The 27251-nt window shown below is 52.1% G+C and overlaps 1 protein-coding gene across 1 annotated transcript in view; it reads right to left on the minus strand.

The window, feature by feature from the left end:
- Positions 1-1222: 1222 nt before the first annotated feature.
- Positions 1223-27251, minus strand: part of LOC127003621 (mucin-2-like) — a 60715-nt gene continuing 34686 nt past the window's right edge. Inside the window, exons 3-12 of the mRNA XM_050870528.1 lie at positions 22624-26280; positions 22273-22448; positions 20232-20315; positions 18401-18512; positions 10008-10183; positions 9210-9773; positions 8655-8893; positions 7837-7939; positions 4619-4814; positions 1223-2658 (exon numbers count right to left, since the gene is read on the minus strand). Of these exons, the coding sequence (XP_050726485.1) occupies positions 2513-2658; positions 4619-4814; positions 7837-7939; positions 8655-8893; positions 9210-9773; positions 10008-10183; positions 18401-18512; positions 20232-20315; positions 22273-22448; positions 22624-26280 (5453 nt within the window). The 3' untranslated portion in view covers positions 1223-2512. The remainder of the gene's footprint in view (positions 2659-4618; positions 4815-7836; positions 7940-8654; positions 8894-9209; positions 9774-10007; positions 10184-18400; positions 18513-20231; positions 20316-22272; positions 22449-22623; positions 26281-27251) is intronic.

Raw genomic sequence — 27251 nt, forward strand, 5'->3', positions numbered from 1 at the left:
CACCTATGACTCGCTCCCTCGGGCCGGGCAAAGGCAGTGAGTGGCCCGCAGGGGACACGCGATGACACGATCTTATAAAACTACAATTAAAACATTGGACGGAAGCAATTACATGACGGAATCGGGGAGAGAGAGAGAGAGAGAGAGAGAGAGAGAGAGAGAGAGAGAGAGAGAGAGAGAGAGAGAGAGAGAGAGAGAGAGAGAGAGAGAGAGAGAGAGAGAGAGAGAGAGAGAGAGAGAGAGAGAGAGAGAGAGAGAGAGAGAGAGAGAGAGAGACGGAGAGAGACCATCTCACGATAAAGAGTGCTAGGACAGACAGAGAAATATGCTGCTCGCTACGCGTTGCCGCGGTGCTCAATTCCGTATCTCTGGGTTTTTTAACATGTAGCGGACGTGAGCTCCCAACACTGAGACAACCAACCGACAGCAATCACCAGTTTCCGTGTCACAGGCCCTCCTTTATATCCTTCCTAGGAGAACATATTTCCCTAGGGCTGAAAATTAACCCTCTGGTATGTTGGGCAGTACTTAGGACCTTGGGTTTAAGTTCGACCCTACACACCCACATTTGAGAAAGCTTTCGCAGAGATTGTCAGTGTTTCCAATGGTAGTTTCATGAGCCGAGTGATAGTGTGACAAGGCTTCTGCATCGTGAACGTGAAACCCACTCAAGAGAATCCGATTAGTCTTCTTTGTGGCCTTTGGAAATTTTTGTGGGAGTCTAAAGCGTCTGAGAATGTGGGTTTTTGACGTGCTCGGGCAGTGGTTTGTCTTGCTTTAAGCATAATAATAACCAAGCAACAACAAGCACAAGTCTTTCCCCTACTACGTACTCTTCACTGCAGATTTGTCATACCATCATCAGATCCCACCATTCTTAAACATCACTAACGGTAAGCTTGATTGTTCTCATTTAAGCTCTCCTTGTAACGCCTTCCCGCACAGCAAACATTAGCATGGTCCTGGGAATGCTTTAAAAGTCAGTCCCGATGGAGAAGGGTTCCTATATATTTCCGAGGAAACTTTACAGACACGGGGCTTCTCTTATATTGAAACCAAATTGTCGAGCCCGTTTTGGTGTTGTCTCCCGCGGGTCCATTTCCCTCTGCTCTGCCACACAGTCCCAACACCTATTTTTTCCGCTCATATGTTACCTATAGTTTACATATGTAAGGAAGAGATAGGTGTTGGGACTGTGTGGCAGAGCAGAGGGAGGAAAGGACCCGCGGGAGCCTACGCCTGACCGGCCTCGACATATTTGGAAGACTAAAGGTTTCCGCGACTCGCTACAGCCAACAGTAAGAACCAGTTATCGTTATTTACTTTCTTCAGGTGTACACCGTCCCGCAGTGAAGAATAGCGATGAGTGGCCTGCGCATCGACTGTCGCCACAAGGATGCAGTTCGAGGCTCGCTAATTGCCACAACGAAGACGAGACGCATAGGAGAAGTGAAAGTAAATTAAAGATGCTACTCTCTCTCTCTCTCTCTCTCTCTCTCTCTCTCTCTCTCTCTCTCTCTCTCTCTCTCTCTCTCTTATGCCACCAAAGCGCAATAACAAGAAAATCGATCGTCTTTCCAAGGGTACTAACACACACACACACACACACACACACACACACACACACACGAGCACATGAACCTCGCCCGCACAATCCTATTAGGCCTAACCAAGGACTCAATATTACCGAGCCTTACAGAACTTGTACTTATCCACGGAAAACATCGCGGCGCACTTAGCGGAACACTTGAAGAGCCTCTCAGACGCGTAAAAAGACTCAATTCGAAACCGGCTTCCATTCTCATATCGCGGCTCACGGTAACAAATATGTATTGGTCGCCCGTGGAAAACCGAAACCGCGCAGAAGAACCAGTGCTAAGTCGAGACATCCTTCCTTCCGCGTAGATCAAGCGTGTAAAACCGGAGCCACACATGACAAACAGCGTATCTCGAGCTCTCTCTTCATTCGCACGCACCGGAGGACTTTGAGAGCTTGTCAAACGCGTCACACCAAAACCGCGCACAGGAAATCGCGCAAATGAGAACCCTTTCCTGTCCTATGCGGCGGAATGCGGCAATAAGTAACCAGCCGTGTGTACCCGAGACCCCACTTAGGAAATCGCGTGTATCAAGAACCATCTGTATTTTGTCCACGGATTGACACATTCTCAAACGCGCTCAAGTGAAATCGCGGAGAAAACTGCGTAAATCCAGACCACATCTTATTCTACGAAGATCTGAAGGGACAAGGATGGAGGGGTGGGCGTGGGATGCACCGTTGCTAAATTATCGTACTCAGAGCCTTGTATTTACCGGTTCCTGAGCCATAGCTATTGCCAAAAAACACCAATGATTAACCATTTTAACGATAACTATATATGAAGACAGTTATTGGGGTCGAGGAGGCAGTTTTTGGGTCGGAAATCGGCAAACATAGGAGGCTGAGTACGACAATCTGGCAACGATGGTGGGATGACTCCTCGCTGGGAGCCAGAGGGCGCGGCAGTCGTCCTTACGCGCTGGATGACTCCGTGCTGATGGATGACTTGAAGCGCCGCAGCTCCTCCTTGATGGCGCGGATGAGCGGCACGGCGGGGTCTGAAGTTCGAAGTCCAGTGTCGGGGTCCAGCGGCACCTCATCCGCACTCCGCCCCGCCCCTGTACACACACAAACACATGACGCTGGTTCTAGAGTTAGCAAGGCGTTATAGCTAGGACACACACACACACACACACACACACACACACGCACATGACGCTGGTTCTAGAGTTAGCAAGAGGTTATAGCTAGGACACACACACACACACACACACACACACACACGCACATGACGCTGGTTCTAGCAAGGCGTTATAGCTAGGACACACACACACACACACACACACACACACACACACACACACACACACACACGCACATGACGCTGGTTCTAGAGTTAGCAAGGCGTTATAGCTAGGACACACACACACACACACACACACACACACACACACACGCACATGACGCTGGTTCTAGAGTTAGCAAGGCGTTATAGCTAGGACACACACACACACACACACACACACACACGCACACACACACACACACGCACATGACGCTGGTTCTAGAGTTAGCAAGAGGTTATAGCTAGGACACACACACACACACACACACACACACACGCACACGCACACACACGCACATGACGCTGGTTCTAGAGTTAGCAAGGCGTTATAGCTAGGACACACACACACACACACACACACACACGCACACACACGCACACCACCCGGGTTCTAGTGTTAGCTAGGCGTTATAGCTAGGACACACACACACACACACACACACACACACGCACACGCACACACACGCACATGACGCTGGTTCTAGAGTTAGCAAGAGGTTATAGCTAGGACACACACACACACACACACACACACGCACATGACGCTGGTTCTAGAGTTAGCAAGAGGTTATAGCTAGGACACACACACACACACACACACACACACACACACATGACGCTGGTTCTAGAGTTAGCAAGAGGTTATAGCTAGGACACACACACACACACACACACACACACACACACACACACGCACATGACGCTGGTTCTAGAGTTAGCAAGAGGTTATAGCTAGGACACACACACACACACACACACGTTGCTGGTCCAAGTGTTGCCAGTTCAGTGAAGTTATAGCCAGACTTTGCCAATTTTACTGCCATCTAGCGGCAATCCTTTACTTTCAGTTTAGATTAATAATTATTCCAATTATATGATATTTAAAGGTAATTTTTTCAGGAACTTTAAATGACTGTCAGGGGATTTCAAGCTAGATTCTGGACTTATTTATTGCTGATCTAAATATTGCATCAAGACGGGGAGATTCTTATTTCAATTAATTTATTTTCCATACAACAACATTAACTACATAAAATACAACATTTACAACTACATTAGCTACAATAAACTGATAGATAATCGTATATTTTTTAGTAACAGAGCTACTGGGAGATTTCTAGTTATATTCTGAGCTGATTTGTGTCGTATTCATGCATTGTACCTACTTGGCGATTATTATTTATATCAAGACATTTTTTTTCTTTAATTACAACTATATTCATTCTAACCATATGACGGATAATATCTTTGGCAAGTATATAAGGAAATATTTCGAGATATCAAGTGACATTGAATTATTTTTATCTCTCTGGCAACTTTGGCTCGTTCTTGGAATGAAGCAATTGGCTCGTAACTGGGAACAGCTTGGACCAAAAGGTATGACATACACTCCGGGGTAATGAATGTAGTGCAGGGAAAGGTAAGGAGATGTTAGGGTGTGGAAATTGATGACACTACAACAACGCTAAGAAAAGTGGTAGTAGTAGTAGTAGTAGTAGTAGTAGTAGTAGTAGTAGTAGTAGTAGTAGTAGTAGTAGTAGTAGTAGTAGTAGTAGTAGTAGTAGTAGTAGTAGTAGTAGTAGTAGTAGTAGTAGTAGTAGTAAAAGAAGAAGAAGAAGAAGAAGAAGAAGAAGAAGAAGAAGAACACAAACAAGAAGAATAAGAACAAGAACAAGAAGAAAAAGAACAATAAAAAGAAGAACCAGAAGCATTACCAACCGCCCACCACTCACCTGAGTAGGCCAGGGCGGCGGGGGGGGCGAGAGGGTCGGGGCTCGGCGGCGGGAAGTTGACGGGCGTGATGCTGCGGGCGCTCCTCCCGCTGCCAGGCCGCCCGCTCCCCGGTCGCGCCCTGCCCGTGCCCGCCCGCCCGTCGCCCCACGCCGACCGCGGAGACTTGCCGTCATCCAGAGGCACGACCCCGACCACCTGCGGGAGGAGGAGGCGTGAGGGGGGACGGGGACTGTATGAGTGTATGTTTGTATGAGATTATGATTGTAAGGTTGTTTGAGTGATTTTTTTTTTTTTCTACAGCAAAGGAGACAGCTCAAGGGCACAAAAAAGTAAACATTAATAAAAAAAAAAAGCCCGCCACTCGCTGCTCCCAAAAAGAATCCAAAGAGGCGGCCGAAAGATAAGTCAGCTTCGGGAGGAGAGGCGTCCTGATACCCTCCTCTTGAAAGAGTTCAAGTCGTAGGCAGGAGGAAATACAGATGAAGGAAGATTGTTCCAGAGTTTACCAGCGTGAGGGATGAAAGAGTGAAGATGCTGGTTAACTCTTGCATAAGGGGTTTGGACAGTATAGGGATGAGCATGAGTAGAAAGTCGAGTGCAGCGGGGCCGCGGGAGGGGGGGAGGCATGCAGTTAGCAAGTTCAGAAGAGCAGTCAGCGTGGAAATATCGATAGAAGATAGAAAGAGAGGCAACATTGCGGCGGAATTTAAGAGGTAGAAGACTATCAGTATGAGGAGGAGAGCTGATGAGACGAAGAGCCTTTGCCTCCACTCTGTCCAGAAGAGCTGTGTGAGTGGAGCCCCCCCACACATGAGATGCATACTCCATACGAGGGCGGACAAGGCCCCTGTATATGGACAGCAACTGTGCAGGGGAGAAGAACTGGCGGAGACGGTACAGAACGCCCAGCCTCGAGGAAGCTGATTTAGTAAGAGATGAGATATGAAGTTTCCAGTTGAGATTTTGAGTTAAGGATAGACCGAGGATGTTTAGTGTTGAGGAAGATGATAGCTGGGTGTTGTCAAAGAATAGGGGATAGTTGTTTGGAAGATTGTGTCGAGTGGATAGGTGGAGAAACTGTGTTTTTGAGGCGTTGAAGGACACCAGGTTCTTCTTGCCCCAATCGGAAATAATAGTAAGGTCTGAGGCTAAGCGTTCTGCAGCCTCCAGCCTTGAGTCGTTAAGTTCCTGAAGGGTGGGTCTTCTATTAAAAGAAGTTGAATAATGCAGAGTGGAATCATCGGCGTAGGAATGGATAGGACAGTTCGTTTTGGAAAGAAGATCATCAATGAACAACAGAAAAGAGTGGGAGATAGGACAGAACCCTGTGGGACACCACTGTTAATAGATTTAGGAAGAACAGTGACCGTCTACCACGGCAGAAATAGAACGGTCAGAAAGGAAACTGGAGATAAAGGTACAGAGAGAAGGATAGAAACCGTAGGAGGGTAGTTTAGAAAGCAAAGATTTGTGCCAGACCCTATCAAAAGCTTTTGATATGTCCAGCGCAATAGCAAAAGTTTCACCGAAACGGCTAAGAGAGGATGACCAAGAGTCAGTTAAGAAGGCTAGAGATCACCAGTAGAACGCCTTGCGGAACCCATACTGGCGATCAGATAGAAGGTCAGAAGTGGAAAGGTGCTTTTGAATCTTACGGTTAAGGATTGATTCAAAAGCTTTAGATAGACAAGAAAGTAAAGCAATAGGACGGTAGTTTGAGGGATTGGAGCGGTCACCCTTCTAAGGTACAGGCTGTGTGAAGGCATACTTCCAGCAAGAAGGAAAGGTAGATGTTGACAGGCAGAGGCGAAAGAGTTTGACCAGGCAGGTGACAGCACGGAGGCACAGTTTTAAGGACAATAGGAGGCACTCCATCAGGTCCATAAGCCTTCTGAGGATTGAGGCCAGAGGGCATAGAAAACATCATTTTGAAGAATCTTTAAAACAGGCAAAAAGGAGTCATCCGGGGGGATTAGTATGAGGATTATGCCCAGAATCGTCCAGAGTGGAGTTTTTAGAAAAAGTTTGAGAGAAGAGTTCAGCCTTAGAGATAGATGAGACGGCAGTGTTGCCGTCAGGACTGAGGAGTGGAGGGAAAGATGAAGAAGTGAAGTTGGAGATGTTTTTGGCTAGATGCCAGAAGTCACGGGAAGAGTTAGAGAAAGCAAGGTTTTGACATTTTCTATTAATGAAAGAATTTTTGGTTAGTCGGAGAATAGATTTGGCACGATTTCGGGCAGAAATGTAAAGTTCATAATTAGCATGGTTGTATGAGGTTGTATGATTGTATGCGTGATTGTATGGTTCTATGTTTGTATGAGATTATATGATTGTATGCGTGATTGTATGATTGTATAATTTTATGAGAATGTATGAGTGATTACATGGTTGTATGATTATATGAGGGATTATATGATTGTATGAGATTGTGCGAATGGGATGACAGTGAGTGTGAGTGAAGTGAGGATGATTGTGGAAGTGTGAGAGTGGAGTGACAGTGAGTGTGAGCGAGTGCCGGCGGCTGTGGGAGCCAGACAAATAAAAAATAAAAATCGAGAGTTTTCATTAATTTGCCCGATGGTTTGTACAATACAGAAACGTAGACTGTTGCTATCATTTTAAAAGACCAGACAATGGTTATAATCATTAATATTCTACATGGTCCATTACATTTTAAGTCAACCCGACACAAAGGAGTATAAGGAATCACTCAGATAAGATGAAATAGTGATACCGAAGCAGAGATCATCGTCGCCAATCCAGCGTGTTGGCCAGAGGGTATTTCTTTTTATTTGTTTTTTTGTTTTTTACAGTAAAGGAAACAGCTCAAGGTCAATGAACAAACTAAAAGTATCCGCTTATCGCTGCTCCTGCACAAGCAAACAGGAGTGGCCAGAAGAGAGGACAGTTTCGGATGGAGAGGTGTCTTCATACGTGCCATTCAAACCCTTTCACTCAGACACCAGAGAGAGAAGTCTTGGGTCAGTATTCTCAAAGGCTCCCACCCCTCACATCAACTATTTCCAAAGGCCAAAAAGGAGATCAATAGGGTTCTCATTAGTGTTTTTGTTTTAGGTTTTTGGTACAGAAGAGGGGTCAGACTACCACCAGGGTCATTAATCTACCCCTGGAAATGCCCCAAACTCCTACGAAAGCCGTGTCAAATGTGTGTGCTTGGGTGAAGAATGTTGAGGGGTATGGTCCTTGGTCCTCTCACCTGACTGTCGGCCCAACTGGTGTGCGCGGCGGTGGCAGACCAAGGCCGGCCCATCGTGTCCTCGTCCCTCCCCTCCTCGTCCAGCACCTCGCGGGACCTGCCCCTGAGGAAAGGATGCAGAGGCGTGGATTAGGAGCTGCGGCGCGAAGGACAGACAGTGCTGGTGCTTCGTTACTTGCTACAGTGGTGTGAGTTTGTACATACTCCCTCACTATCGTCACCTGCACGGCGGTCACTAACAAACACAGGTACTAAAGGTGCAAGCAACAGGTAAGAAGCACTCACGACTTACCTTGATGTACTTTGTTACAAAGCTTTTACGGCTTCATGAACGACAGCTGGCGGTCGTTGAGGTAAAATGGAGTTAGCGCTGACTAAAGCAAAAAGGTGTAAGCAAAGACAGTCAGAGAGGCAGGAAGGGCTCGTAACTTTTCTTTACATTGTTATGAGATGTTTTGAAACCTCATTAACGAACTGCCCTTGGCGGTCTTTGAGGACAGTCAACGTAGACTAAAGTATACTAGTAAGCAAGGGGAGTTAGAGTAGCAAGCAGCACTCATGACTCGCCTTCTTACACTGTCACAACACACTGTTACACACTCAGCAACACTTGGCCGTCATAAAAATATAAAAAAAACGTTAACCCAGACTACAAGGCGTAAGCGGACAGTCAGAGAGGCAAGCGTGACTCAGGCTTCATCTCACACTTTCAAAAGGGTTCCGTTCTTTATTACTGGCACTCGGCGATTATCGAGGAAACATGAAGCCTACCAGGTATTCCAGCGAAAAGAGAAAGGCTTACGTGTCTTCCTCCTTACCTGAAATACAAGGCGGCTGACCTGGCGCGCCCTCTGCGGGGCGGCGAGGGCGTGGTGAGAGGCGTGACTTTGTCGCCGGGGCGTTGGCCGTTGAGCAGCGAAAAGGCGTCGTCCAGCAGGTCGTGGAAGCGGCGGCGGAGGCGACCCACGTTGGGGAAGCTGACCTCTGAGCCCGAGCCCGCGGAGTCCGAGTAATGGGAGGAGGCAGCGGAGGGGCGGCGGCCGAGGCTCTCCTGCTGCTGGCGACGAAGGGGCGGGTGTTGGGAGCAGTGTTAGAGTTAAATCATCAAGTATTACCACGTGAACAGTGTTAGTGTTATCAATCACTAGTATTAGCATGTTAACAATATAATTATATGTATTTACTTGAACAATATTCGTAGAGGATATTAATCAAAAGAGACAACAAAAGTAAGTTAATATCCCGGAGTCCAGAAAGTGTTTTAATGAATAAATGCTCATCAGGAAGTTTAGTAAAGGATGAAAACCGAGAGTAACAGTGAATAACTTAAGATCCAATCAGCTGCAGGTAACTCACAGGTGTGTCCTCCTCACCTGTACATTTGGAGGTGATGGCCCGCGACCCTCCTCCTCGCGCGCCTCGACCTGGGCGTCTCTGGTCTCGGGGCGGGGGGGCGGTGACGCCGAGGGGTGCGTGAGGGGCGGGAGACCGGCCTCCTCCCGCGAGTAGTTCCTTGGGGGGATAGGGGGCGCCTCAGGGTCGTAGTCGTAGGCGTTGAGGCGGGAGGACGCGGCACGGTCTGGGGACATGATGGGGACGCGGGGGGGCGGGAGGAACTTGGGGAGAGAGGTGCCGGGGATGAAGCCAACCTCGGAGTCCTTATCGAAGCCTTGCGGGGGCGGGAGGAGGGGCGGGGGCAGCATGGAGGACCCGCGCGTGCTGCTGCCGGTGAAGTCCGCAGCGCTTTGGAGCATGTTGGCCATAAGGTGGTGGTGCTGGGGATCGGAGTGCAGCGGCGTGGACTGCGAGGTGGAGAGCGTGGTGGAGTGGGTGGCTGGGTGGGCGTACTGCACGTGGGCGGGGTTCGGGGAGCTGTACAGGGGCTCCTCCAGTGACCCTTGGCCCCGAAGTAGCCTCTTCTTCCCTCCGTCAGGCACCTGCAGAAGGAAGGTAAAGGTAAGGGGGGTACGCTAAAGCTCGGCGTGTCCTCGGTGCTCGTCTCCGTTACGTTGCCCCTTGAGTCTGAGGGCAATAATTCATCAACCTCACACCTGAAATTTCCTCACCTGCAATTTTCTCTCCACACCTGACATACGCTTCTCCTGTCTATACCTGATTCTTTTTTTTTCTTTTTTTCTCCACTTGATCTTTTCTTTATAGAGTAAACTTACCTCCTCATCTTCTTCACCCTCCTCCTCCTCTTCCTCCTCTTCTTCCTCTTCCTCTTCCTCCTCCTCCTCCTCCTCCTCCCCCTCCTCGGCGGTGGTGTAGCCCTTCTCCTTCCGGGTGTCGTAAAGCTGCGGCCGCGGGATCTGTGTGTGGCTGCCGATGGACCCGAGCAGCGACCCTGCAGGAGGCCGGCAGACTATTAGTATTACTGTTATTATGTATTATCATTACCATCACTACTGTTATGACGACCCTCGTCACCACCACCACCACCACCACCACTCCTACTACTACTACTACTACTACTACTACTACTACTTCTGCTATTACTGCTACTACTAATAATAATAATATTACTTCTACTGTCTCCCATTATTCCTCCTACTCCATCTCATGCTGGGCTCAGTATTTAATAAACAGACGTTAATGAAATACATGGCCGCCGTAATGAGCCTAAGCTGCATCAGTTCCTGCTTAAGAGACGTGTAGAAACTAGACCACAAATAGGTTGGTGTGTGAACGAAAGAAATAATGGTCTTGTGAATGGTGCAATGTGGATAAAAGTTCTCCTTGGCGGCAGGACATCCGTCAGGCTGTCCTTCAGGTCAACAGCACCCACTGAACAACACTGCTGTTTGGGAGCCGATGTGCTTGTCTGTCTGTCTGTCTGTCTGTCTGTCTGTCTGTTGGTCTGTCCTGCGGGTGGTGGGACCCACCAAATAGGCGGCTTATGGTTGTGTTTGATTGCTTGTCTGTCTGTCTAATGTTTGTCAGTTTATCTGTCTGGTAGTGCTCCGCCAAATCGGCGGTTCCTGTCTGTCTGTCTGTGTGTCAGGGTTCCATCAAATCGGCGGCCTCTATTTCATCTTTTTTTTTTTCCTTTCCCGCTGCATCTGTATGTTCGTGTTTCCATGTTATCTGCTAATATTCCACCAAGTCGGCGGCCTGTCTGTCTGTCAGTCCGTTCTTTGTCTGTTATTGCTTCGCCAAGTCGGCGTTGTCTGTTCATCCTTTCCACGCGGGCGTCGCGAAGGTTCACCACAAAACTGCCTTCACTTCATCCCGCTACTTCGTGTCCTCCGCCTCGCAGCCACCTTACTGCATCCCCTCCCCCCCTCCTCCTTCTCCAGCGCCGTCTGTAGCACCTCCCGCAGCACGGCCAGGCCGGGACGGGTGTCAGGGTCGCGGCTGAAGGCGCGCTCCAGCCAGTCCTCGACGGGGGCCAGCGAGGGGCGGCGCTACACATGGCCCAGCACCTCCTGCATGAGGAAGGCCAGCCTGTAGGAGTCGCTGGCCTCGCCGCATGGCCCCATGCCGAGCAGCAGCTCCGGGGCTTGTTCGTGCAGGGCTTGTAGAAGCCGCGGGTGCCCACGGGGAACGCCACGCCCAGGTCGATAACGGTGACTTCGAGGCCGCCGCGCCCCTACTGTTCCAGCGCGCACACGTTGTCGGGCTTGACGTCGTTGTGGGCGTAGCCCGCCTCGCCCATGGCCTGCAGCGTGCGGGCGGCCTGCAGGAAGACGCGGAGGGCGGTGGCGGCGGAACGAGGCGTCGCCGTGAAGTAATCCTCGAGGGTGGCGCCGGCGAAGAGACTCACGAGTTGGCGCGCCTTGAGGCAGACCCCGACCAGCCGCTGCAGGCCGGGCACGCGGAGCAGCTTCCTCAGCGTGGCGGCCTCGTGCACCAGCCACTGCAAGAGCCTCTTGCGGAAGATCTTCAGCACTAGCTCCTGCCCCGTGCGAGGGTCGCGGCCCTTCACGCACCTCCCCTACGAGCCTTTGCCGAGATAGTTCCTCCAATGGCCGCGCAGCGCCTTCACCTCACAGCGGGTCAGCACGGGCACGCCGACAGCCTCTAGCCTCCGCCTCGCCCGCTGCTGCTCCAAGGAGAGCCTGCGGCAGCGCCAGCAGAAGTGGCGGTGTGGCGGGGAGCCCTGCGGCGGCCGGCCGCTGCCTGCCGACGAGGCTTTCCGCGTCTCGGCGGCGCCGCTGGACGCGTCATGTCCACGAAGTGCTTGGTCTTGTTCACCTTGAGCCGCGAGCCAGGCGGGGAGGGAGTCCGCGGCGGCGTCGTGCGAGCCGCGGAGTCTCTTGGTGTTGATGTTGGTGAAGGGCTCCGTGGCGTCGTGTGAGCCGCAGAGTCTCTTGGTGGTGGTGTTGGTGATGTTGGTGAAGGGCTCCGTGGCGTCGTGTGAGCCGCGGAGTCTCTTGGTGTTGGTGTTGGTGAAGGGCTCCGTGGCGTCGTGTGAGCCGCAGAGTCTCTTGGTGGTGGTGTTGGTGATGTTGGTGAAGGGCTCCGTGGCGTCGTGTGAGCCGCGGAGTCTCTTGGTGTTGGTGTTGGTGAAGGGCTCCGTGGCGTCGTGTGAGCCGCGCAGTCTCTTGGTGTTGGTGTTGGTGAAGGGCTCCGTGGCGTCGTGTGAGCCGCGGAGTCTCTTGATGGTGTTGATGGTGGTGTTGGTGTTGGTGAAGGGCTCGGTGGCGTCGTGTGAGCCGCGGAGTCTCTCGGTGGTGGTGGTGGTGGTGGTGGTGTTGGTGAAGGGCTCCGTGGCGTCGTGTGAGCCGCGGAGTCTGTCGGTGGTGGTGGTGGTGGTGGTGGTGTTGGTGAAGGGCTCCGTGGCGTCGTGTGAGCCGCGGAGTCTCTTGGTGGTGGTGTTGGTGAAGGGCTCCGTGGCGTCGTGTGAGCCGCGCAGTCTCTTGGTGTTGGTGTTGGTGGTGGTGGTGGTGAAGGGCTCCGTGGCGTCGTGTGAGCCGCGGAGTCTCTTGGTGGTGGTGTTGGTGTTGGTGGTGGTGAAGGGCTCCGTGGCGTCGTGTGAGCCGCGGAGTCTCTTGGTGGTGGTGGTGTTGGTGGTGGTGGTGGTGGTGGTGAAGGGCTCCGTGGCGTCGTGTGAGCCGCGGAGTCTCTTGGTGGTGGTGGTGTTGGTGGTGGTGGTGGTGAAGGGCTCCGTGGCGTCGTGTGAGCCGCGGAGTCTCTTGGTGTTGGTGGTGTTGGTGGTGGTGGTGGTGAAGGGCTCCGTGGCGTCGTGTGAGCCGCGGAGTCTCTTGGTGGTGGTGGTGGTGGTGGTGGTGGTGGTGGTGAAGGGCTCCGTGGCGTCGTGTGAGCCGCGGAGTCTCTTGGTGGTGTTGGCGGTGGTGGTGGTGAAGAGCTCCGTGGCGTCGTGTGAGCCGCGGAGTCTCTTGGTGGTGGTGGTGGTGGTGAAGGGCTCCGTGGCGTCGTGTGAGCCGCGGAGTCTCTTGGTGGTGTTGGTGGTGGTGGTGGTGAAGGGCTCCGTGGCGTCGTGTGAGCCGCGGAGTCTCTTGGTGGTGTTGGTGGTGGTGGTGGTGAAGGGCTCCGTGGCGTCGTGTGAGCCGCGGAGTCTCTTGGTGGTGTTGGTGGTGGTGGTGGTGAAGGGCTCCGTGGCGTCGTGTGAGCCGCGGAGTCTCTTGGTGGTGGTGGTGGTGGTGGTGGTGCAGAAGGGCTCCGTGGCGTCGTGAGCCGCGGAGTCTCTTAGTGGTGGTGTGAAGGGCTCCGTGGCGTCGTGTGAGCCGCGGAGTCTCTTGGTGGTGGTGGTGGTGGTGAAGGGCTCCGTGGCGTCGTGTGAGCCGCGGAGTCTCTGGGTGGTGGTGGTGGTGGTGGTGGTGGTGGTGAAGGGCTCCGTGGCGTCGTGCGAGCCGCGGAGTCTCTGGGTGGTGGTGTTGGACTGTTGGTGAAGGGCTCCGTGGCGTCATGTGAGCCGCAGGTCTCTTGGTGGTGGTGTTGGTGAAGGGCTCCTTGGCGTCGTGTGAGCCGCGGAGTCTGTTGGTGGTGGTGGTGGTGGTGGTGGTGAAGGGCTCCGTGGCGTCGTGTGAGCCGCGGAGTCTCTTGGTGGTGGTGTTGGTGAAGGGCTCCGTGGCGTCGTGTGAGCCGCGCAGTCTCTTGGTGTTGGTGTTGGTGGTGGTGGTGGTGAAGGGCTCCGTGGCGTCGTGTGAGCCGCGGAGTCTCTTGGTGGTGGTGGTGGTGGTGGTGAAGGGCTCCGTGGCGTCGTGAGCCGGAGTCTCTTGGTGGTGGTGTGGGTGTTGGTGGTGGTGGTGGTGAAGGGCTCCGTGGCGTCGTGTGAGCCGCGGAGTCTCTTGGTGGTGGTGGTGTTGGTGGTGGTGGTGGTGAAGGGCTCCGTGGCGTCGTGTGAGCCGCGTAGTCTCTTGGTGTTGGTGTTGGTGGTGGTGGTGGTGAAGGGCTCCGTGGCGTCGTGTGAGCCGCAGTCTCTGGTGGTGGTGGTGGTGGTGGTGGTGGTGGTGGTGGTGAAGGGCTCCGTGGCGTCGTGTGAGCCGCAGTCTCTTGGTGGTGTTGGTGGTGGTGGTGGTGAAGGGCTCCGTGGCGTCGTGTGAGCCGCGGAGTCTCTTGGTGGTGTTGGTGGTGGTGGTGGTGAAGGGCTCCGTGGCGTCGTGTGAGCAGAGGATTCTCTTTTTTGTGGTGGTGGTGTTGGTGTTGGTGAAGGGCTCCGTGGCGTCGTGTGAGCCGCGGAGTCTCTTGGTGGTGGTGTTGGTGAAGGGCTCCGTGGCGTCGTGTGAGCCGCGGAGTCTCTTGGTGGTGGTGGTGGTGGTATTGGTGAAGGGCTCCGTGGCGTCGTGTGAGCCGCGGAGTTTCTTGGTGGTGTTGGTGTTGGTGTTGGTTGTGGTGGTGTCGCCGGAGTGTTCGGCGGCGTCGTGTGAGCCGCGGAGTCTCTAGGTGGTGTTAGTGGTGGTGGTGGTGAAGGGCTCCGTGGCGTCGTGTTAGCCGCGGAGTCTCTTGGTGGTGTTGGTGGTGGTGGTGGTGAAGGGCTCCGTGGCGTCGTGTGAGCCGCGGAGTCTCTAGGTGGTGTTAGTGGTGGTGGTGGTGAAGGGCTCCGTGGCGTCGTGTGAGCCGCGGAGTCTCTAGGTGGTGTTAGTGGTGGTGGTGGTGAAGGGCTCCGTGGCGTCGTGTGAGCCGCGGAGTCTCTTGGTGGTGTTAGTGGTGGTGGTGGTGAAGGGCTCCGTGGCGTCGTGTGAGCCGCGGAGTCTCTAGGTGGTGTTAGTGGTGGTGGTGAAGGGCTCCGTGGCGTCGTGTGAGCCGCGGAGTCTATTGGTGGTGTTAGTTGTGGTGGTGGTGAAGGGCTCCGTGGCGTCGTGTGAGCCGCGGAGTCTCTAGGTGGTGTTAGTGGTGGTGGTGGTGAAGGGCTCCGTGGCGTCGTGTGAGCCGCGGAGTCTCTTGGTGGTGTTGGTGGTGGTGGTGGTGAAGGGCTCCGTGGCGTCGTGTGAGCCGCGGAGTCTCTTGGTGGTGTTGGTGGTGGTGGTGGTGAAGGGCTCCGTGGCGTCGTGTGAGCCGCGGAGTCTCTTGGTGGTGGTGGTGGTGTTGGTGTTGGTGAAGGGCTCCGTGGCGTCGTGTGAGCCGCGGAGTCTCTTGGTGGTGGTGTTGGTGAAGGGCTCCGTGGCGTCGTGTGAGCCGCGGAGTCTCTTGGTGGTGGTGGTGGTGGTGGTGAAGGGCTCCGTGGCGTCGTGTGAGCCGCGGAGTTTCTTGGTGGTGTTGGTGTTGGTGTTGGTGGTGTTGGTGTCGCCGGAGTGCTCGGCGGCGTCGTGTGAGCCGCGGAGTCTCTTGGTGGTGTTGGTGTTGGTGTTGGTGGTGTTGGTGTCGCCGGAGTGCTCGGCGGCGTCGTGAGAGCCGCAGAGTTTTCGCTTCCGTTGCATCCGCGTCTCGGACGAGGAGATCGTGTTGCTGGTCTTGGGACTCTTGGCCATTGCTGTGTCTGTGTCGGCGGTGTCTGGCACCTGGAGTCTTAGGGCGCCGCGCCGGGGTATCACCTTTGTTTCAGGCGGTCCAATCCAATCCAATCACCGGAGCTTGGAGATCTAGATGCCAGGTCACGTGACACTCGGGCACTTCCAAGTCTTTGGCTCCCTACCACCCCCACCCTTCACTCACGCCCCGCTTACCACGCCTACACGTGTGTGTGTGTGTGTGTGTGTGTGTGTGTGTGTGTGTGTGTGTGTGTGTGTGTGTGTGTGTGTGTCTATATAGAGATATATATATATATATATATATATATATATATATATATATATATATATATATATATATATATATATATATATATATATATATATATATATATATATATATATATATATATATCTATTTTTTTGTTTTCCGTCGTTGCCTGTTGCGCCGGTAGGCATCTTCCTGGTGGGGCCTGATGGTCGGCCCAAGGCTTCTTCCAGGTGGGGTCTGATGGTCGGCCCAGCCCGTTCTGGCGCAGGCAAGTGTTTACAGTGGCGCCATCTTGCAGGGGGTAGGCGGTGGCCGAAATGGTGGCGTACTGTGCCCACATCCCCGCGTGATGGACGACGGGTTCGAATCCACACGCTACCACTCGGATTTTTCAGTCACCGCCGAGTGGCTTAAAACTACCCACATGCTGTCCTGAAGACCACCCATCAACCCGGACTCTAGAGGAAGCCGTCCAAGCGAATCAAGAACGAGTTCCGGGGGGCAGCATGAGCCAATGCAGGATGGCGCTACTATAAACACTCGCCTGCGCCAGAACGGGCTGGGCGGACCATCAGGCCCCACCTCGAAGAAGCCTTGGGCGACCATCAGGCCCCACCAGGAAGAAGCCCCCCACCAGTAAGATGCCGACCGGCGCAACAGGCAGCGACGTAAAAAAATAACATATATATATATATATATATATATATATATATATATATATATATATATATATATATATATATATATATATATATATATATGGGGATGCGGTGGCTGAGTGGTTAGCGTGCGGGCCCCGCATTTACTGGGTTCTGGACGACGCGGGCTCGAATCCGCCGCTACCACCTGGGATTTTTCAGTCACCGCCAAGTGGCCTAAGACTACCCACATGCTGTCCTGAAGACCACCTATCAACCCGGGGGGAATGAGGGGGGGAGGAATTTTTATGTGGGGATGGGTAGGGTGGATGAGTGGGAAAGGAAGGTATAGGAAAGGGCATGGTAGAGGGAGGGAGAGGGAGGAAAGGGGAAAAATGGGGAGGGAGGGAGTAATGGGAAGTAAGGAATGGCAGGTGTCGGGTGGAGGAACTGTGTAAACATCTCATAGGACAAACGATAACAAAGAGGGGAAACAACGAGGGTAAAGGAAAACAGATACCCAGACTCAGATACAGAAAACAGATACCCAGTAGGCGTGGTCAGAAAGTGTGGACAACCATTCAAAAAGACTCTGAACATGTGACGTCAGTCGTGACGACATGTTATAAGCGAATAACTGAACAGAAAAGTCACCGTGGGAGTGTCTTAAGAGTGAATCACGAATAGCAGAAGTAAACAATACAACATAATGAGCGAGCCAATGGTTGTTGACAGGAAGTATTGGCCACTGGTTATGTAGAAAATTAAGGCGTGTCAAGGATGTAAGTCCGCCTCAAGCAAAGAAAAAATGTGACCTAGAAATCAGTAGTAAGACCAGACCGAGCTCGGTACTCGCCTCAAGCAGACCTGCTACTCACTCAGCTGAGAATGGCTGTTGTGATCTTAATCGTGAGTAGAAATTCGAGAATCTAAGGGGAACCGACTGTTTTGTCTTGGAGATTATAATGTGAAAAGATGTGTAGTAGAATTGTGAGTGGGACAGGATTGTGATTATTTTATTGCGATGTAAAGCAAAGGTAGAAGCCACTGGGTGTGGTATAATTTGGTGCTTCCGTGAAATTGTAGTAGATTATACTATAGGAATGCGTTATTAGGATTTGTGAGGAGAGTACATAATGATTGTGATGTAAGCAGAGAGAAAAAAAACACTGCTTGTGGAACGACGAGTGTTATTATTATTGGCAACAACTGAGCACATATTGTAGTATTATGTTTAAGACATGTCGTTTGTCATATGTTACATCCATTGCTGAGTATGCCAGTGTTATGATCGTCTGAGCATAGAATATTGCGTAAGGCAATTACTTTCATTTAATTTTAGATAAATGTATATTTTCTTTTTCCCTTGTTTATCCCCGAACTCCAGTCTCCAATAACAACTTAAGCCGGATCACGCTACCAGGGATACGAGACGGTGAGATCATTTGAGTACTGACAAAGTGGGACAAAGTATTAAACTAAGAAAAGGAGGGTCCAAAACAGGGAGGAAGGAAGGGAGAGAGAAGGGAATGGAGTGGCAGTTAATGGCTAAAAGGGTTCTCCTCCCATGAACTCACACACTTCAATGCCTACTTATAAACATACTCCCCCTTCTCCTACTCCTCCTGCTCCTCCTGCTCCTACTACTACTACTACGTACTACTATTCGTCATCACCATCACCATCATCACCATCATCATCATCATGCTCTTCCTCGGATTCTTTGAACTACTACTTCTACAACTACTACTACTACTACTACCGGTACCACTACTAATATCACTACTACTACTATTACCCACCTTGCCTGCCTCGAGGGACTTGGCCGCGTGGGGAGATGGCCGAGGGGAGGGCCCGCACGCCACCCTCGCCCTGCAGGTTCCTCGCGCTGGTGCTGACGACGGTGGACTCCAGCTGCCGGGGCGAGGCGGGGGTCGGGTTAGGACGTGAGGAATGTCGGTCATGGCGAGGATAACATGTGGATGGAATGGGAGAAGCTGAGTGAGTGAGTGAGTGAGTGAGTAAGAGTCTGTGACATGAAAGTGATGAGAGAAATGAGGATAATTGAGTGATTGATTGGGTGAGTGAGTGAGTGAGTGAGTAAGAGTCTGTGACATGAAAGTGATGAGAGAAATGAGGATAACTGAGTGATTGATTGGGTGAGTGAGTGAGTGAGAAGGAGCGTGTAACATATGGAAGTAATAGGAGAAAACAGAGTGAGAATGAAAGTGAGTGAGTGAGTGAGAAGGAGCGTGTAACATATGGAAGTAATAGGAGAAAACAGAGTGAGAATGAGTGAGTGAGTGAGTGAGAGAGTGAGAAGGAGCGTGTAACATATGGAAGTAATAAGAGAAAACAGAGTGAGAATGAGTGAGTGAGTGAGTGAGAGAGTGAGAAGGAGCGTGTAACATATGGAAGTAATAGGAGAAAACAGAGTGAGAATGAGTGAGTGAGTGAGTGAGAGAGTGAGAAGGAGCGTGTAACATATGGAAGTAATAGGAGAAAACAGAGTGAGAATGAGTGAGTGAGTGAGTGAGAGAGTGAGAAGGAGCGTGTAACATATGTAAGTAATAGGAGAAAACAGAGTGAGAATGAAAGTGAGTGAGCGAGTGAGTGAGTGAGAAGGAGCGTGTAACATATGGAAGTAATAGGAGAAAACAGAGTGAGAATGAGTGAGTGAGTGAGTGAGAGAGTGAGAAGGAGCGTGTAACATATGGAAGTAATAGGAGAAAACAGAGTGAGAATGAAAGTGAGTGAGCGAGTGAGTGAGTGAGAAGGAGCGTGTAACATATGGAAGTAATAAGAGAAAACAGAGTGAGAATGAGTGAGTGAGTGAGTGAGAGAGTGAGAAGGAGCGTGTAACATATGGAAGTAATAGGAGAAAACAGAGTGAGAATGAGTGAGTGAGTGAGTGAGAGAGTGAGAAGGAGCGTGTAACATATGGAAGTAATAGGAGAAAACAGAGTGAGAATGAAAGTGAGTGAGCGAGTGAGTGAGTGAGAAGGAGCGTGTAACATATGGAAGTAATAGGAGAAAACAGAGTGAGAATGAAAGTGAGTGAGTGAGTGAGTGAGTGAGAAGGAGCGTGTAACATATGGAAGTAATAAGAGAAAACAGAGTGAGAATGAAAGTGAGTGAGTGAGTGAGTGAGTGAGTGAGAAGGAGCGTGTAACATATGGAAGTAATAGGAGAAAACAGAGTGAGAATGAAAGTGAGTGAGTGAGTGAGAGAGTGAGAAGGAGCGTGTAACATATGGAAGTAATAGGAGAAAACAGAGTGAGAATGAAAGTGAGTGAGTGAGTGAGAAGGAGCGTGTAACATATGGAAGTAATAGGAGAAAACAGAATGAGAATGAGTGAGTGAGTGAGTGAGTGAGAGAGTGAGAAGGAGCGTGTAACATGGAAGTAATAAGAGAAAACAGAGTGAGAGTGAATGAGTGAGTGAGTGAGTGAGTGAGTGGGTGAGTGAGTGAGAAGGAGCGTGTAACATATGGAAGTAATAAGAGAAAACAGAGTGAGAGTGAGTGAGTGAGTGGGTGAGTGAATAAGTAAGTGAGTGAATGAGTAAGTTCGTGAGAATAAGGACGTAGAATGCATTCCCTGCCCTGCCTTGCCCTGCCCTGCCGTGTCTTACCTTCTCGTCCCTGCTGGAGGAAAAGCCCAGGTTCAGGTGCCCAGGATACCCCGCCGCGCTGCCCAGACTTCGTGGCGACCCTCTCTGGGATGGGAAGGGGAATGTGAGGTAATTATAAGGTCAGATGTATGCGGTTATCTTCTTCTATTTATTTATTTATTTGTTTATTTATTTATCTATTTTCTTGTTTGTTTCATTTTTTTTATTAATTTTTATTCGCTCTCTTTTACTTTATTTTTTTTTTGTGTGTGTGTGTGTTCGTATGTATGAAGGAGTGAGGGCTTCGTGTTTTTATATGTGAATGTATGTATGTATATATGTATGTATGTATGTAAGCATGCACGTATGTATGTATGCATTTATAACCGTTCTCATGTAAAAAATGTAGATATGTATGTATGTAGGTAGGTAGGTAGGTAGGTAGGTAGGTAGATAGATAGGTTGGTAGTTCATTCGGCATGAAGGTAGGTAGGCAGGGAGGAAGGTATGAGGTTATCTAGGTAAGTAAGTAGGCAGATATGAGGGTATGCGGGCAGGTGAGCAGACAGGTAAATAAGGTTATAGGTGTGAAGGCATGGAGGTAAGCGACTGGGTGGATAGCAACATGAATAACGCACGGACAAGGAGTAACAAGACGTGGGGTTCGCGAGTCACTGTTGGGGCGGCTCGTTGTCTCGTTGGCTCGATAATTATTAAGTGTTATGCTCGCGTTGCAGGACTGGCGCACGAGTTACCGTCACGCCACCCGCAGACACGCTACCAGGGTGAGGGGCGACGGAGAGCTGATTTTTGGCTTCATTTTCATCTTCTGCTTTGCGTTTCTTTTTCTGTTTTTGCTTCTATTTGTTTTCGTTTCGTCATCATCATCATCATCATCTTCTTTTACTTCTTCTTCTTCCTCTTCTGCTTCTTCTTTTTCTTCTTCTTCTTCTTCTCCTTCTTCTTCGTCGTCGTCGTCTTCCTCTTCTTCTTTCTGTTTTCTTCTGCTTCTATTTATTTTCTTCTCTTCTTCTTCTTCTACTCATTTTCGTTTCTTCTTCTTCTTCTTCTTCTTCTTCTTCTTCTTCTTCTTCTACTCATTTTTGTTTCTTTTTCTTCTTCTTCTTATCTGCTTCTTCTTCTTCTGTTTCTTCATCATCATCATCATCATCATCATCATCATCATTATCTCCTTTCCCCTTCATCATATTTTTCTTCTTTCGTTTGTTCTTTTCTCTTCGTCCTTCGTATGAAATATATGTACGTATGTTTATATTTATGTATGTATGTATGTAGTTAAGTATGTATATAGGAATGTATGCAAATAAATATAAACCACAACACACATGAATAATATCTCTCCCCCTCTTTTCTTCTTCCTCCACACCTGCATTCGTAAAAATATAACCCCCTTCCCTCTCCTCCCCCTTTCTTATCCTCCATCTCACTTCACCTCACACCCTATCCTCCTCCATCACCCCTGTCCTTTCCTCTCCTTTTCCTTCTCCCCCTTCCTGTCTTTCCCTTTACTCTTCTCTCCTTTTCTATTATCTCTCTTTCCCTCTCCCTTATCCTATCCTCCCCCTCCTTCATCTTCATCTCCCTTCCCTATCTTCCAAGTCATCCTCTCACTTTTCCCCCCTTTCATATCCTCGCTTTTTCTCTTTTAATTTCCTCCCCCTCCTTCACTTTCTACTTTATCTCTTCTCCCTTTTCTATACTCTCCCTTTCCCTCTCCCGTTCTTATCCTACCCTTTCTTCACCCCTTTCCTATCTTCTCCCTTTTCTTCTCCTCATTCCTATCTTCCTCCTCACTCTTACCGCCTTTCCTATTCGTCTCTTTTCTTCTCCCCTTTCCTATGCTCTCCCTTTTCTTCTCCCCTTTCCTATTTTCCTCCTCACTCTTCCCTCTTTCCGATCCTCTCTCTTTCCCTCATTCTTTTCCTCTCCCCCCATTCTATTCTCCCCTCCCTTCCTCCCTCTCCCTCCCTTCCTCCCTTCTTCCGTCCTTCTCCCTCCCTCCCTCCTCCCTCCCCCCGTCACCCACACTTGTGGACGTTACCTCGGAGTCTGGGTGCAAGTGTCTGGGGGAGGAGGAGACAGGCGCGGGCCGCTTGTACAGGTGTACCGCCAGCCAGGTGATGAAGACCAGCAGCATCACGCCGCCCACCACGCCGCCGATGATGGTGTACACCTGCGTGGACGTGGCGGCCGTGGTGGGGGAGCCGCCCAGGTACTCTGACGGGGGAGGGGGGGGGGGGTAGAGATGCATTTTTTTTATAGTGGCGTGAGTGTTCTCTCTCTCTCTCTCTCTCTCTCTCTCTCTCTCTCTCTCTCTCTCTCTCTCTCTCTCTCTCTCTCTCTCTCTCTCTCTCTCTCTCTCTCTCTCTCTCTCTCTCTCTCTCTCTCTCACCTTCGGCCTTGACCAGCACCACCTGGTCCAGCATCACCGCCACCTCCATGTCGTTCACCTCCTCCGCCACCGTCACGGCGTCCCGCGCCAGCACGGGCTCGGAGCCCTCGAACACGGTGTACACTAGCTCTGTCGTGCCCGTCACGTTGTCGTGCGTCACGTTCTGCAGCCGAACCACCACCGCCGGCTCAGCCGCGCGTCGGCCCAGCAGGCGGATGACTTCAGGGTTCATTGTGGGTGGCGCCTCGCGCTCGCCCCGGGGAGCCGGCTGGCCAACGCGTCGCTTTCCTCGTGGATGGGTCTTGGTGGGCGCGGCGGCCTCACTCTTGTCCGTGAGGGTGTAGGCGAGGGGCACGAGCAGGGCCTGGCGGTGGCGGCGCAGGTGGGCAGTAGGAGGCGTGGGTCGGAGGTCGCTGCGGGGCACCCTGGCGATGATGGTGGTGTAGTTTTCGTAGGGGTTAGTGGTGGGGGTCGGGGTGGGCGGGGGGGCGGGGGTGATGATGGGGTTGCCCTTGGAGTCCACGAGGCCCAGGCGGCGCGCTGCGGTCCGCTGGTAGGCCAGCTCGAACACGGTGGTGAGCGCCGTCTCCATGGTGCTCCAGTACTGGTGGGGTTCCCCCACGCGTGGCGGGCCCTCCAGCACCGTCCGCACCCAGTAGCGCTGGTCCAGGGGCACCGTGGCGTTATTGCTGGGGCTGGGCGCGCTGGGCTGGCCCATCGGTGTCTCCTTGGTGGGCGGCCCCGCGGAGGTGCTCGGCACGACGGTCTCCGCCGTGGTGTGCACTACGGGCAGCGTGGTGGTGCTGGGGGGCTTCGGGGGGCGCGAGGAGGGGGGTTGCAGTTTGGTGACCAGAGTGGTGGCCGTGGTGTCGTGCGGCACGGTGGTCAGGGTGGTGGGCGCGGCGTCGGGTAGCAGAGTCGTGCTGCTGTCGGCGGCGTCTTCGGCAGAGGGACGGCGGGAGGCGCAACGGCATGGTGACGACGCCTCGGCGGGCGTGGTGGGCGCCGGGCTGGTTCTCCTCGCGGCACATGACCCGCAGAGCGATGCCTCGGTGGCGGCGTCTGTCGCCTCGGTCTCTGCCTGCTCGGTGGTAGTGAGGGGGACGCCGTCCACCCCCGGGGCCGGCTCTGTCGTCAAGGCCCAGGCGGTGGAGGTGGTGGACGGGGTGTAGGTGGTGACTTCACCACCGTCAACACCGTCAGGAAGAAAGAAGTAAGCAGTGGTGGTGGTAAGCACAGAGTCAGTGGCGAGGTGTTCATCACCATCGTCACCATCGTCATCTGTGGGGGTGGGGGTGGGGGTGGTGAGGCCCTCGTCCCCCATGGTGGTGGTGGTGGTGGGCGTGTCGGTGGTGGCAGTAGAGGCGTCAGTCTGCGTAGTGGTGTCCTCCGAGCCCCGCCCGTCCTCCTCCTCCGCAGCGGTGGCGGGCGAGGGGTCCACCGCGTCCACCTCCATGCCCGCGGTGACGCACGGGCGCCTGGTGGTGTTACCCGCCTCCCCCTCCCCCCCTACACACTCCTCTATGGTGGTGGTGGTGGCGTCAGTGGTGGTGATGGTGGTGATGTCTGGCGCAGTGGTAGTGATGGTGGTGAGGGTAGTGTCAGTGGTGGTGTCTGGTATGGTGGTGAGGGTGGTGGGTATGGTGGTGGTGGGGTCAGTGGTTGTGGTGTCTTGGAGTGTGGCGGTGGTGGTGTCCGGTATGTCAGTCGTGGTGTTGAGAAAGCCAGCTGTGGTGTCCGTGGTGGTGGTGATGTCGGTGGTGGTGGTACTTAGCGGGTTAGTGGTGGTCTCAGTGGTGGTGGCGTCAGTTGGGTTAGTGGTGATGTCAGTAGTAGCAGTGGTGATGTCTGGTGATGAAGTGGTGGTATCAGGGAGGGTAAGGAGCGTAGGGACGTCAGTGGTGATGAAGGTGGTGTCTGTAAGCGCTGGAGTGGTACTAGGGTCAGTAGCCGTGGTGGTGTCAGTGGTGGTGGTGATGTCATTGTTGGTGCTGGTGATGTCAGTAGTGGTGGTGATGTCAGTAGTGGTGGTGATATCAGGGGTGGTGATGTCAGTAGTGGTGGTGATGTCAGTTGTGGTGGTGATATCAGGGGTGGTGATGTCAGTGGTGGTGGTGATGTCAGTAGTGGTGGTGATGTCAGTAGTGGCGGTGATGTCAGTGGTGGTGGTGATGTCAGTAGTGGTGGTGATGTCAGTGGTGGTGGTGATGTCAGTAGTGGTGGTGATGTCAGTGGTGGTGGTGGTGATGTCAGCGGTGGTGGTGATGTCAGTAGTGGTGGTGATGTCAGTGGTGGTGGTGGTGATGTCAGTGGTTGATCCAGCTATTCCTGAAGCATCTGAGTCAGTGGTGATATCGGTGGTGGTGGTGATGTCTGTGGTGGTGAGAGTGGTGTCAGTCGTGGTGATGGAGGTGTTATCAGTGGTAGCAGTGGTGATGTCAGTGGTACTGTCATTGGTAGTGGTGGTGATAGTGGTGGTGGCAGTGGTTTCTTCGTCTCTAACATCAGGGGTGGTGTTGTCAGTGGTGGTGGTGAGACCGGTGGTGGTGATGGTAGTGGTGGTTTCGGGTTGGTCAGTGGTGGTGGTGGTGGTTTCGGTTGTAGTGTCGATATCGGTGGTGGGAGTGGTGATGTCAGTGGTAGTGGTGGTGATGTCTGTAGTGGTGAGGATGGTGGTGTCAGTGGTGGTAGTGGTGTCAGTCGTGGTGGTGTCAGTCGTGGTGGTGTCAGTGGTGGTGGTGGTATCAGTATCGTTATCACGAGCTGAAGACATTGAGGAGTTTTTCGAGCAAGAGACACAAGGTCGAGGGAAGGGGAGAGGGGGGGAGGGGGAGAAGAAGGGAGTGGTGGTGAGGGAGGAAGGATCATCAGTCTCCTCCTCCTCCTCTTCCGTGGGTGTAGGACTCGGTAACTCCGGTGTTGTACTTCCTTCATCCCCTCCTGCAGGATTTCCAAGGGCGGTAATGTACACTTCACTGGGGGAGGAAGGGGCGTGGGTAAGGGTAGTGGCGGGGGCGGGGGCGGAGGTGGCGGGGGAGGGGGCGGAGGAGAGGCAGGGCGTGGGCTGGTGGGCCGTGAACGTTGCAGAAGGACCCGGGTACTCGATGGATGACCTCACCAAATCCGTCAGGTCGTAAGTGCTGGTCGAGGTGGTGGTGGTGGAGAGCTGGGGTTGCGAGGGGACTTTGGTGGTGGTGAGGGTCGTGGTCATGGTGGTGGTGAGGCAGGGCGGTGGTTGCGTGGTGGGGAGGGAGGCCAGAAGAGTGGGCGGGGTCGTAGTCGTCGTTCTCGTCACTGTAACCCTCTCCGTCCATGTTCCTCCGCCTCCTGAAGTCGCCTGGTCGTTCTGGATGGAGTCGTAAGGGTTGTGGAGGCTGTGGGGGTGGCGCGTCGTGTTCACTGGGTGACTAGATGCAACAGTGGCGGCCTGCGTGAAGTTCCTGGTTCCCCGTTTGCTCCCGGTGACTATCTCTGGTAACTCGTTCGTGATGGCGGCGGTGTTAAGGACCGGAGGGGTGGTGACGCTGGCGGAGGGCAGCTGTGGCTCGTTGGTGAAGAGTGTGGTGGTGACGAAGACGGTGGTGGTGATGACCTGAGTTCTGTCCATCCATGAGGTGTCCCGAGGGCGGTGTTGTCGCTCTTCCGTCGGTCCGTCACCTGAGCACAGATAGATAGATAGATAGATATTTATTGACCACAACTTACAATAAAAACGCATCAATCTCTATTTAACAAAATGGTCCAAAAACTAGCATTTCTTTAAAATTCAGAATGAAAATATACACTAAACAAAAACGCAGAATACGTACAAGGTAATAAAACACAGGTAAAACGTGAGACGGACAGGAAGGAGACAGTGAACGGAAGCAAGAGTGAAGAAAAGTAACAAAAGACCAGAACTGAGTCAAATTAACGACGCTAAATAAGAAAACGCACAAATAACATCAAGATAAGTGAGGGAAAGAAAAGTAACACACACACGCACGCAAAATAAACAGCAAGGGACGGAAAGAAACGCGGCAGTCAGTAGAAGCAACAGTGTGGAGAAAAGTAACGAGACCAAAATATAAGACTCAAATAAGCGAATCTGCGACAGAAAATCGCACCCCATTCCAATGACCCCCATTACTATCATCCCCCACCCCGCCTTCCACCCCCTTCCCATCCAATAAATGTTTCCTTAGTTATACACTTCCCCTTCCTTCCTAACGACAACTCCCCCCCCCACCCGCCTCTCTCTCTCTCTCTCTCTCTCTCTCTCTCTCTCTCTCTCTCTCTCTCTCTCTCTCTCTCTCTCTCTCTCTCTCTCTCTCTCTCTCTCTGTGTGTGTGTGTGTGTGTGTGTGTGTGTGTGTGTATATATATATATATATATATATATATATATATATATATATATATATATATATATATATATATATATATATATATATATACTACACACATCCACGGGCAGGCAGGCGGCGTGATCCCCAGAACAACCACACGGGCACCAGTCACTCACAGCGGCCCACACAGAACACCGAGGGGTGAGGGAACGAGGCAGGGCACAAAGGATACACGTTCAACACTAAGTTCTAGTTTAATGACAGGTTCCTCACACAGTACAGCAACTTTCAAGGGCACAGA

Source organism: Eriocheir sinensis, chromosome 25, assembly GCF_024679095.1.
Source record: "Eriocheir sinensis breed Jianghai 21 chromosome 25, ASM2467909v1, whole genome shotgun sequence".
Classification (NCBI taxonomy): Eukaryota; Metazoa; Arthropoda; class Malacostraca; order Decapoda; family Varunidae; genus Eriocheir; species Eriocheir sinensis.